The sequence below is a fragment of the Brachyhypopomus gauderio genome, chromosome 3 (assembly GCF_052324685.1).
Source record: "Brachyhypopomus gauderio isolate BG-103 chromosome 3, BGAUD_0.2, whole genome shotgun sequence".
Classification (NCBI taxonomy): Eukaryota; Metazoa; Chordata; class Actinopteri; order Gymnotiformes; family Hypopomidae; genus Brachyhypopomus; species Brachyhypopomus gauderio.
This window is the reverse complement of record NC_135213.1, coordinates 28,556,357-28,568,880: the sequence shown is the minus strand read 5'-3', so window position 1 is coordinate 28,568,880 and position 12,524 is coordinate 28,556,357. Positions and strand designations below refer to the sequence as shown.

At 45.0% G+C, this 12,524-nt stretch overlaps 2 protein-coding genes across 5 annotated transcripts; one reads left to right on the top strand and one right to left on the bottom strand.

Moving 5' to 3' along the window:
* Positions 1-357: 357 nt before the first annotated feature.
* Positions 358-7,227, bottom strand: LOC143510968 (uncharacterized). Its single transcript, XM_077000905.1, has 8 exons — positions 7,038-7,227; positions 6,452-6,663; positions 5,994-6,097; positions 5,612-5,806; positions 4,934-5,105; positions 1,770-4,660; positions 1,366-1,601; positions 358-784 (listed from the first exon to the last, which is right to left on the bottom strand). The coding sequence occupies exons 2-8, from the start codon at positions 6,633-6,635 to the stop codon at positions 712-714; spliced, it is 3,855 nt and encodes a 1,284-aa protein (XP_076857020.1). The 5' UTR covers positions 6,636-6,663; positions 7,038-7,227; the 3' UTR covers positions 358-711.
* Positions 7,228-9,635: 2,408 nt separating this feature from the next.
* On the top strand, positions 9,636-12,524 carry LOC143510967 (putative phosphatase phospho1). 4 transcript variants are annotated; one of them, XM_077000903.1, is made up of 2 exons: positions 9,636-10,090; positions 11,674-12,524. In XM_077000903.1, exon 2 carries the CDS (start codon positions 11,705-11,707, stop codon positions 12,467-12,469), a length of 765 nt encoding a protein of 254 aa, XP_076857018.1. In that variant the 5' UTR covers positions 9,636-10,090; positions 11,674-11,704; the 3' UTR covers positions 12,470-12,524. The 4 variants fall into 4 exon arrangements, with proteins under 4 accessions (XP_076857018.1, XP_076857016.1, XP_076857017.1 ...); XM_077000901.1 differs by having other exon boundaries at positions 9,636-10,172; XM_077000902.1 differs by having other exon boundaries at positions 9,637-10,085; positions 11,674-12,523.

Below are 12,524 nucleotides of genomic sequence, written 5' to 3'. Positions count from 1 at the left end.
TCAGCGTCTCTATACTTCCATAAAGTAAGCAGAGCATTAGTAGTGTGTGCAGTATCAGTGTAGGGTAACAGTGTTCTGTTACACACTGAGATTTAGTGTATTCAACTTTAATTAGTGGTGTAGTTACACTGTAACTATAGGTGTGTAAAGTGTTGCACTGTTACCTCTTATTCATTACATCAGAGAGGAACGTCCATTGATTCTTTGCTAAATGCAATTACTTAGCTGTGCAATAATGCAGAACTGTAACCCCGTGTACAGCACAGATGGAGCAGTCTCACGTTACTATTACACGATTATTTTATGATTATACAGGAAGCAACAGCAAATAGTGCATTTTAATCCCTGAAACATCTATTCAAATTTGTCAAGGCACCATTTATTCATTACAAAGGAGAACTAGGTGACCAGTGAAGCATGGTAACATTTAAAGCACATTCACACTCATATGGGAAATACCATACCACTATTATATCCTGACATTCATTAACATTAGAAGTCATTCAACAGCTATTTCTACTTTCTTTGGCAGGTATGCATTTATATACAAATATTCTTTTTACATAGTTAAATTGACAGCAGGTTATATTTCAACAGGACAGTTCTGACTGAACTGAATCACATGATCGAGCAGATCAAGAAGAATCAAAACAATTCAAGCAGAATGGCTTCACTCTGTCTTCACCAACTGGAGGCGTGATGCTCACTGACTCATTCCTCTAAGCCCGCCGTCTGTAGTGTCTGAGTCAAGCGTCTGATGTAGGTGGAGTCCGGGTATCCGTTCCTACAGGTGCAGAAGGAGAAACAGAACTAAAGACACTACGAACCAGCTCCATCAAACAGGTCACCACAACAAGCAGGAGGTGCAGCCTGAGCAGCCAGACCTGTCGGTGCGGTACAGCTAAACATGGACTCTGGACCTTCTTATCTACACAGCAAAACGGGAACTGATTTACGAAATTTACGATTTAAGTGTCACTTAACAGCTCTTTGAATTGCAACACAGGTAAAAGTATTGTTCGTTATCAGTGCTGCTGAATAATTAGCATGGTGTGTTTAGGGGGTATATCAGCATGTAGCCAACAAGCCTGCTGCCCTGCTCACATAAGTACTACAATGACCCCTGGATCACAGACTGCACATATCAGTACCGATAACCACATTTAAACTGATTTAAAAAATAAACACTCTGGAGCAACTCACTACCACGAGTAACTTTAATTGAACTTTTTAATTCTGGGAAAACCTCTGTGCTGATTCACAAAAGGCACCAGTTTTAACAGACCCCAGAACAGACTGGAAATGTTCTTTGCCTTTACTAAGTCTTTCGAAGCCCGAGCCTAAACTCTCCATGATAATACTCACTTAGAAGTGCCTCCATCTATGTTGGTTTTGTGAGGGATACTGCCCCAAACCACCCTTGCTTCTCTGACCCCATCCTGCCCTTGACCTCCAGGCAATTCTGCTTTTATGGTGAACGTGAGGCCCTTGTTAAAAGCTTTCTTCAGTAGAGGCAGCAGTTTCTTCGTGACTTCGTTGAGAGGTAAGAAGGCTTCGAACCTGTTCCCTTTAAATGGGGCTCCTGGACAGGGGTTGTCCTCCTGTAAGGAAATTCATTTGTCAGCTCAAATACATGTAGCACGGTTTCCATTGATACTATATGTGTGGGAAACATTTAAGGCTCACAGCATTTATAGAAGAAAAGCATTTAAGGGCAAATACGCTTAATGTAAGATGTCTGGAATACAAGAGAAAGTCAGTTATCTTACCCCTTGTATACCATCAGGTATATCATAAATGATCCTCAGTGTTGTGTCTCTGATAAATCCAGGAATTGTGATGGTTGTTTCTCGGATGGACATGGTCCCTCTGATGCCCAAGGTACCCTGATGGGCATCTAAAGGGCGTCTGACGGGTGTCTGATTACAGCTAGGATGTGTTTCTTCCTGCCACTTGGAACTTGGAATGCCCTCGTTTCCACCCACATGAGAGGTCATTTCAGTGCTCAGGCCAAGGTCTGGACCCCCATGGGATGTTAGATCATTCCCTGCCTGGCTCACAGAACTGCCTGGATCCACTCCTTCAGTGAAGGGTTCCCTGCTCAGAGGGTAAGCCTCCATTTCAGTTCTCGCATGTAAAACAGGTATCATTCTGTGTTCTTCATTGATCTTATCATCTTCTACACTTCTTCTGGCTGTGATCACAAAGCTACCAGTTTTCATAATGTCCTTATTTGTTTCACCCTCTCCTATTCGTAGCTTCTGGGTAGGTTCCACCTCTGTCCTTTCCTCTTTCTTTTTGTCCACCATGTTCCAGTTTCTACTGTCATCTTGGTCTCGGGCAAAGTGATCTTGTTCACCTTGATCTCGGCTGTCTGCGGTTGTGAGCTTTGTGTCTCTGGTTTGGTCCGCTGAGACCTGTTTTGAGATGCAAGCATTTCTTTGGTCAGACTTTCTTTGGTCAGTTTTATCAAGGTTCTTCATAATAGGAACCTGTACATTTTCAGTAGTTAATGTTGAGTATTCAGTAAGTGGTTCTGAGTTGTTGTTGAGTGTGTCATGATCTGTGCTTATGGGAAGAGGGCTGTGTTTATGAGTCTTCCCACTTCCTGTCTTTGCACAACCAACCCCTGTATAAAAGGCATTTTTCATAGCCGCTTCAACCTCCTCACACATTAGCCTGGGACCCAAGATCATCACCGTCTTAGACATGAGTAAAACCTTAACCCTCTCATAGTTCTGCTTCAATCTCGCACAGACGTCTAGCAAGGTCTTGTCCTTGCTGTCGGACACTCCAAATACGGACAGCGGTAATGTTTGTGCACAAAAGTCCAGTTCCACTGTGGCGATGAGACCTCTCAAACCACGCTGACACTCCTTCAATTTTTCCAGGTCTGCACCTCTCAAACACAAAGCAAACTCATCTTTACCAATGTCCTCTTTAAGCTGGAGATCAGATGTTAAATTGTCAATTTCATTACTATAAAGTGACTTTAGGTAGAGCCAGACTTTTATGGATATAGGAACGTCCACAGTGAAGATCTCTCCTTGTCCATTTCCCTGTGGCCTTGCAGACAAATCCACCATCATTTGTTCATCTCTGCCTCTTCTGATTCGACCAGAGAAGCTGTTGGATCGTTTCAGAGCAGACCCAGATGCCACGGCAGGGCTGTGTTTGATTCCTGCATCTCCACACAGGTCCATATGACCTAACGAGAAAGGTGGGCACTCAGTGGAATGAGCTGGCGTCATCACAGGCTTCCTCTCTGGACAGCTGGAATGGAACAGTCCATGATTCAGATCACTTTTGGGTAGCAGGACATCCACCTTGGTCAGCCCACTCCCCAAGTCATGTGTAGAGTTTGGGATTAGATTACTTTTCATTGGGATTAGTTTACTGTTCATTGAAGGCTTGATGAAGGGGAGGGAACGAGTCTGCCCACCATCCAGAGGCCTCTCATAGACAAGTCCTCCTTCCAGTTTGGGTACTAGTTTTGGGTCTTCAGAATTTCGGGTGTCCGCCACGTTACCAGTGCACATGTCATGGCTAAAATTGGCAGCCATTTTTAAGTCCCTACCTGATTCTGTACGTTTGGCTTTACGCCCTTTGGCTGATTTGACCTGCTTGTCTATGCCATCTAAGTTAGTATCTGGAGTCACTTTAAATTGAGTTTCCTCTGAACATAGCTCTGGGTTATCCACTGATCTCCGGTCCAGATCTGAGGTGGACCACATCAAGGAAGGCTTGGGAAACACAGAAAGAACATCTGTGATTTTTTCTGTGTTACCCCAACCACTGGGTTCCGTTTTATTTTTATCAGTTAGGACATGTCTTTCTACTAGATTGTCCTCTCTTCTGACAGAGAATATATCATCATTCATCACTCTCCCCTGAGACTTCTGGGTAAAAAGATTACAGTCTGTAAGTTCACCATAATTAAGCCTTCCCTCATTAGAATGATGGTGATCATATTTACTGGCCTTTTGATAATCTTTCCTTGAAATGAATAAATCATCCTGAAATTTGTTCCCCAGTGGCTGAAAGATGTCTGATTGTGCTGGTAGCTCTGATGGCGTTTGTTTGGAAAAGGGAAAGTTGGACTGAGAGTGATCAAGCAGGTTCTCAGAGCATGCCTCTCTATTCCGCATAGTCCCCTTCATGTCAGTAATAAACTGTTTGCCCTCAGACACATCACTTCCACTTCCAACCAAATTGATGTTCCCCTCATCTTCCTCAACCATGAGCTGTGGCAGGCTCTGACGGAGAGTCTCCAGTGCTTGCTGCAGGCCTTTCTGAGGGATGCCAGACTTAGAGACTTGCTCTTTCCGTAGCTGGGAGCCTTTGTGTTGGTACAGCTGGGCCAGATCCTGCTGAGCGCGTTTCACTGGGCCCATACTTCTTCCCGAGAGCCCTTTTTTTGGTTTGAGGTACAAGGTGGTGATATCTTGACACGTTTCGTCCAGAACCTCCACCCTGTGTCTCCTGAGGATGTTTTGGTAATCCCTACTGCAGTATTTATGGAGGTACCGATAGATGTCCGAGTCAACCACAAAGGAGAAATCTTCCAAACAGGCCACACTCTCAGGCTCCAGGTTCCTCTCGTCTTCTGGTGAAGCTTCAGGCAGCTGTGGATGGCTGTACCTGTCCTGCTGATCTAGACCTGTAAAGCACATGAAGAGCCTCACTACTGTAAACACAGCTGGCTGACACAGAGTCCTGCTGGCTGTTCTAACACTGTCATTATCAGTCATTACAGTGCCATTACACAATCTTCTTTTTAAATGTTAAATGGTTTATAAAGTCTAACGTTAATATAACTAATTCCTAGTCATGATAATTGTGATATCTGACCTTTATAAAGCAGTAAAATCATTAATTAAGTTGTAAGTAATCAGTTACAAGTAACATCATAATTCCTGGCTAAAATAATTACCCGATTTCCAGCTGGTTGTGTGAAGTTCTACATCCAACTCTTCAGCCCGCTGCAAGGCTTGCTTTGTTAATGGTTCATCTGTCTCCAAGGGGGCACTGTTGGCAGGCATGTCCAGGGGTATATCCCCCTTCTCTCTGCCCTTTGTCTGTGATTGTGGTGTGTCTCCAGGGATCTGTTTTGTTATTTTGTGATTTAGGGTATTCCATTAAGGAAAGGCAAACAAGCAAACTTAAATAAGGCTGAACAGAGTACATGCTGAACTGGAAGGATGTGTGTCCCCTGACATTTAGATGAAATTAAAATCATTCTGTTTAAGCACATCTGCATAGTACACTCATACTACATGCTGTAGTCCATTAGGCATATATACCTGTCACACATCTAGAACGGATAACATCATTAGAGGTGTAAATTCCAGGTTCAGAAAGTAAAGGTCCTCACCAGGATTTTGCTCAAGCTTGCTAGATTTTCTAATTAGTGCAATCCAGGTAAAATTAGTGGAATCAACACAATCCAGGAAGCCTGAGCAAAATCCTGGTGAGGACTTTTACTTTCTGAACCTGGAATTGACACCTCTGAAGATCATATTTCTTACAATTACATTTTAAGGAATCAAATATATGCCATAAAAAGCCAAAGAACCATATTGGCCTGGAAACAACAGCTGTGATGTTGTACCTGTGATTGACATGATGTTAACAGCAGAGTAATCAGGGCCTGAACATCACTGTAGCAGCCACCCAAACTGCACACGTCTCTGTGGGAGTCGAAGCTCATGTGGACACCTGGAAAATCTCTCTGAAGGGCCAAGAGATCCATTTTTCCTTTGGGGAGTTTACTGTGGTCCACTGTCACAGACATGTGTAACACAACCTGAGAAAGATTAAGGACAAAGAGACATAGGGAATAAATTAGTTAAAATCAACAACCCATATAGAAAAGAAATCACACTCACTGTAATCACACTCACTGTAATCACACTCACCATAATTACACTCACCGTAATTACACTCACCGTAATCACACTCACCGTAATCACACTCATTGTAATCACACTCACCGAATCTACATCCACTGGTTCATGGTTTAGACTGAGTGTGACATCATAGTTCTTGTCACCCACCCTAAATACTTGCTTTCCTTGCTGGACTAGTCTCAAGGCAACTGGAGAGATTCAAATAAAACAAAACTGAGTCAGGCAGGCTGGTGACATTTCTCTTCCCATAACCTTCTGAAAGGTCCTGGTTTGTTCAGGCTACAGGAATAGACAACAGCGCTGGACAGCCACCCTGGCTCAGTAGGGTGTAATACTGACCTGGGTGAAAGGTCATAAGCCCAGAGGAAACATCATGTGAACATGGCAAATACAGCCTCAGTGAATCAGAACTCCGCAAATATGTTCAGAGGTTTTATTTGTATACATAATAGCCATGATATCCGTATCTAATTAGAGTCATTGCTGTGTCATCCATCAGTAACCCCACATTGCTGTATCATCTGTTCAAAAGGAAGCCTTACCTTGTCTGTCCTCAAACGTGATGAACGCGGTGCCAGGTGTGGTCTTACAAATGCTTACAGAGGTGATCTCGCCACCTCCGTTCTTTCTGCGCAGGAAATGAATGCATATTTTGTCTAACAATCGATTTTCAGGGATGTCCACTGGAAGCCCGCTCACCCTGACAGTCCTCCCCTCGCCGGCCATGACTGGTGATTAACAGAACGGATAAACTCTGGAAATGAAAGCAGTACGACATTATGTTCAACGTCTTATCTTAGAACAGAAGTGTAGTTGTAAAACGTTAGGGACACGTACTTTTATACTGTGCGATCTCTCTAATGTGAGTGAGCATATCGCGCGTTAACTGAACGGCTACATATAGTTAAATTTTACATTGCCATTACATTCATTATGGTACGTTTATACAGCAATGGTTAGCTGTTCCAGAGATCACTCGTATTAAACTAAATTGAAACAATAAAGCACACCGAAACAACAGGAACCAGAAACAGTGTTAAGAAAGTTGTGAGCTGTGCACACGACGTTTCATAGTTTTAACTATATTTAAATTACCATTAAAGACAGTTTCTTTAAGGATTAGCCTACCTTTCGTCTTGGTCAACTGTCTATAGTTCCATAAACTTTTGTCTACTCTGTTTTCTGTACACTAATTCAGGTGACTAATTACTTCCAACGGATTTGTTTACTGCGAAAAGAAACCGAAAGAGGTGCGTGTGCTCGTCACATGATGACGTAGTAGGGTAATGGCTTAAGTGTCGCGGTAAGCCCTAACAGGAAACCATCATCGCATTTTGCTCACAGGTTCAGTCTGGTTCATGTTTTTATGTTTTCTCATTGTATCTGTATCTTTTCCCGGTTATCAGCGGACAGTGCTTTTACCAACCACGAGAGGGAGCAACAAGATCGTTTACCCTGTTCAATCACTTCTGCGTCAGATGAACGTGAGACGACCCGGGACGAGACGTCATCAGAGCGGCGCTGCACAGTGGAATTAGAAGTCGCGCAGTTTTACAAACCCAGGATCAAATGTAGACACATTTAAATCACACAGAAGGAAGATTTTTGAATTGAAGTTAATGGTCAACCAGTGATCTGCAGGCATATGAGTATTGGGGGGGATATACGTGACCCCCACATTAATTCCTGTCCACACTGTTCATATATGTCACAGTGATCTGGTCCCAGCGCACGGGAGATGCCCACTCCCTCACACACACACACACACACACACCCAGCCATGCACACGCCCTCAAACACTCCCTCGTATACACACACCCCCAGCCACTTGTTCACAGTCACCCTGTGACACACCCTACACACCTGCATCTTGTTGTGTCCATTCATTTCTGTCAGCATTTAAACCCACAGGTTCAGTCTACCAGTGCTGCACACTGAGCCTTGCTACGTGAAGCACTGTCACCTGAACTGCTGTGTTTACACGCTTGGAATGAGAGAGAGTGAGAGAAAGACAGAGAGAGAGACTGAGAGAGAGAGACAGAGACTAAGAGCTAAGAGACTGTAATTCAGTGTGTGAGTCTGTTGTTCCCATCTTGACTAAAGAGAGTAGAGATGTTCCTCTAACACCCTCGCCCACTGCTTCTTCCTTCATGACGCCCCGGTGTTACAATATAATGTGTTAGGGTTAGATGATCCCCCACGAAGATGAAATGAAATCTGTGCCACTGTGGGGGGTGGGGGTGATTACTGTGTCAAAATATTTGCAGACTGTAATGTAGGCAAGAAGTCATGGATCTATGCTGGAAGGTCTTTAAACAACGAAGCAGTCAATATCTTCTTGTCTTAAATAGTGAACTTTGCTCGCTGTGCAGATATTCTGGTTCGGATCCCAGCTGTGCCATGTGTCTTCCAGTCACACACTAGACTGACATGGTTTGGTATTGATTACAGTAACAGATGGAGGTCCCGTCCTTTAGACTGTACTGCTGACTCAATACTGTGGACACGTCTACTATTTTTAGTCTGTGGTGTTCTAAATTCCAGCTGTAATGAATGAGCAGAACATAGGATGGCATAAAGACACACACACACACACACACACACACACACACACACACACACACACACACACACACACACACACACACACACACACACACACACACATGCACACACACACACACACACACACACACACACACACACATGCACACACACACACACACACACACACACACACACAAACACACACATGCACACACACTGTTCATGCTCATATTCATAAACCCTTTACTGTGATTCCATCTTTATAACACCTATGTGGGGGGAAAGAGGAGGCACAGCAACTAAAAGACATTTATGGTCAAACACTGAATCTCTACACAGAGAATGTGTCCTAGTCAAACACCGAATCTCTACACAGAGAATGTGTCCTAGTCAAACACCGAATCTCTACACAGAGAATGTGTCCTAGACCAACACTAAATCTCTACCCAGAGAACGTGTCCTAGTCAAACACCGAATCTCTACCCAGAGAACGTGTCCTAGTCAAACACCGAATCTCTATAGAGAATGTGTCCTAGTCAAACACTGAATCTCTGTAGAGAATGTGTCCTAGTCAAACACAGAATCTCTACACAGAATGTATCTTTGTCAAACACTGAATATCTACACAGAATGTATCCTTGTCAAACGCCGAATCTCTACACAGAATGTATCCTTGTCAAACACCGAATTTCTACACAGAATGTGTACTTGTCAAACACTGAATCTTGGTGGCGATGGTCACTGTTATTGTTGCTGTTTTCATTCATTTTTTCCATGAATGACACATAATTTGTCCAGGATTTAACCTTCAGGGGAGTTGATCCATAGTTATAGGAGTCATTTGAATGATTACTGATCAAATAATTAGATATTATGTGACTATTAGAAACACACCTCTGGGTCTAAATAGTCAACATGTCTTGTCTTAGGTTTAGCTACATATAAGCCTCAGCCTGTCTCAGGAATGCTGGGATCCAGCCGAGCTACAAGGCTGCACTGTCAGCATAGTCTGATTAAAACTGACCTCTGCATCTGCAAGGTCATCGTACATGAGCCTAAAGGTTTGTTTGTGTGTGTGCGCGTGTGTGTGTGTGTGTGTGTGTGTGTGTGTGTGTGTGTGTGTGTGTGTGTGTGTGTGTGTGTGTGTGTGTGAGAGAGAGAGAGAGAGAGAGAGAGGGAGAGAGAACACACTTTTCTTTCATTATTGGTTTTTTAAAGTTCTGCACTGGGGAGAAAAAAGAAAGCGTAACCAATAGCTAGTCAGAAGGTAAACATTCCAGGAGATAAAGCCCAATGACATGGTGTTATGAGCCACAAACCTCCTTTCGTCGTTCTGCTCGTTCACATCTCATTCCAACACGACAGGAGGGAAGGGAGGTTGTACGCGCGCCTTTAAAGATCTCGACCGGTCTTAGCGCGTCACTACACCGCATCCTGGGACGTCATCGCGTCCGTCTCTCCTGTTCTTTCTGATGGGCCGAGACGCAGCCCGGTTGGAGTGACATCATCCGCCTGCTTTTGCCCTACGGTGCGGCAAACGTCCCGGAGCCGGCGTCGGGACGGATAAGCTGTGACCCCGTTCCAGACAAGCGGGCGCCGTCAGCACGACGCGGAGAAGCGTGCTAAGCGGTACCGTTAAGTCAACGATGTTGTCATTAACGTATAATAATATGTATTGCTGACTTGAAGCATTTTTGTTAATGCTTACGATTCAAGGTAAACCTTCATACTCGTCATTTAAGGAACGGAATAATTGGGTAATAGGCTAATTAGTGGTATTGGTAACGATTTTAAAGAATTTTTTAGAACGTGTAACGTTAATGTAAACGTTAGTGGTTTTCGTGCAGTCAATGTATACACATGAGATGAAAGACACGAAGCAAAGCGACGTGACAAACCGGAATCCGTTATCAGATGTCATATAATGGTTTGAATGGTTTGTCATATACTGGTTTGTATGTCGTTCTTGGTTAGATGACCGACACCTCCGCGAACAGGCGCCGTCTTCACAGAGGACACTCGTCTGGAGTTTCGCCAGCAGTCCGACATTCCCCCTGCGCTTTTGACAGTAGCTTTACATTATTCTTTAATTTAATTCATTAATTATTTAATGTAATTGTATATGTAGAATTAATTTCTGTTCCGTGGCTTCACCTTCTAAGGAATTCTGATTTCCAACCAGTCTAGAAACGTACTGTTTAGGTCCATAGTATTATACTTGTCTAATTTAAGTGACATCACAGCGTTGACGCAACACTTTTGCGCGTGAACGGCCTTTAAAAATTTGTGCATTTTACGTATGTGCACGTACAATTCATATTATATACCTGCTGCACGTCACATGGCAGCGCTCACTAGATCTGTACAGTTATCGCTGTGGCCGTGTAGCCCGCGATGTTTAGGCTATACTACGCATGCGTACGTTTTCGGACAGCGTGCGGAGCGCTTGTCCTTTTAAGGAATTGCTTCGCTGTTTTTCCAACCTATTCATTATTAAAAATCGGTATTTCAGAGATCAATAAATAGCACAACCGATATCTTTGATCCAGAAGAATATGCCCGCAAAGAATCTTGATGAATTTCTTTTAAAACTGGAAGGCTCGTAGTATAATAACAACACATGTTCCTAAATGTTCTGTCAAAGAACAAAAAAAAACACCAACGTTTCCATTTGGATGAATCTATTTTATGATTTTCTGGTTTTCCTGATGTTTTCCACATGTTTTTCACGTGGTTGTTATCAGATGACGATAAAGTGTCGCTGAATAAGTACACAATACACAAACACACATAACTCCTGCTCACACTACTCAAATAGTGTGTTAAGGTGGGTGGTGTGAGCAGTGACACCCCCCCCCCCCCCCCCCCCCCCACTGGTTCACAGACATGTCTTTCTCCAGGTTACTGAGAGGTCAGACAGGTATAACTCCAGGCTACTGAGAGGTCATACAGGTATAAGAAGACCTGAGAAGCGATCATTTAAGTTGTCATGAGTGTGTAGGCATGGCATCGTACAAGATACTGTATGAAGTTTGTTGTTGTCTGTAATGTTGTGAATCACAGGGCCAGCTGTCCTCCATGGACCTGGAAGGACCAGAGGACACTAAAGCTGTCTTGTTAACACAATCAGCTTTTCTTGTGTCATTTCCCGTTTTGGTTGAGGATTGTGCTGCTTGTGTCTCGCTGTCCTGACGCCTTCCGTGTGTGCTTTCTGCAGGTAGACGTCAGGCCCTGTCCCGTTGCTAAGCATGTCCTGGTCGCAGGCCCCTCCCCCACTCCAACGCTTCCTGGTGCTGTTTGACTTCGATGAGACCATCATCAACGAGAGCAGTGACGATGCCATGGTTCGCACCACACCGGGCAAGTCCCCTCCCGATTGGCTAAGGGAGGGCTTCCAAGCTGGCTGCTACCACGCCCACATGTGTCGTGTCCTGGCCTACCTGGACGAGCAGGGTGTCCGTGAGGACAGCATCCGCGCGGCCATCGAGGCCCTGGTGCCTGCGCCGGGCGTGCCCGTGCTCTTCGCCTTCCTGCTCTCCCGCCCGCAGGACTTTGAGTGCGCCATCATCTCCGACGCCAATGCCTACTTTATCGATACGTGGCTGCGCAGGGCGGGCGTGCGCCAGCTCTTCAACGAGGTCCTGACCAACCCGGCGAGCTTCAGTGCCGACGGGCGGCTGGTGCTGCGACCGTTCCACGCCCACACGTGCCCACGCTGCCCCGAGAACATGTGCAAGCAGGCGATCCTGAGAGACTACCTGGCCCGCCGAGCCCGCGAGAGGGGCTCGCCCTTCCAGAGGGTCTTCTATGTGGGGGACGGCGACAACGACATCTGCCCGACTCTGGCGCTGGGGCAGAGGGACACGGCCTGCCCCAGGAGGGGCTTCCCCATGCACCGCATCCTCCAGGAGATGCAGGAGAACCAGCCAAGCACTTGCAAGGCTGCAGTGGTGCCCTGGGCCAGCGGGGAGGACGTGGTGGACTGTCTGCAGAGAGCAGCGGAGGAGAGATGAGCAAGCGAGAGAGGGAGAGAGAGAGATGAAGAGGGAGAGGGAGAGGGAGGAGGAG

Bases quoted from the DNA above. Each gene is read 5' to 3' on its own strand.
- LOC143510967 (XM_077000903.1), top strand. From the start codon at position 11,705: ATGTCCTGGTCGCAGGCCCCTCCCCCACTCCAACGCTTCCTGGTGCTG.
- LOC143510968 (XM_077000905.1), bottom strand. From the start codon at position 6,635: ATGGCCGGCGAGGGGAGGACTGTCAGGGTGAGCGGGCTTCCAGTGGAC. The intron at 6,098-6,451 runs GTAAGGCTTCCT...GAATCTCTCCAG, and splicing joins CACGTTTGAGGACAGACAAG to TTGCCTTGAGACTAGTCCAG. The intron at 1,602-1,769 runs GTAAGATAACTG...ATTTCCTTACAG, and splicing joins TACCTGATGGTATACAAGGG to GAGGACAACCCCTGTCCAGG.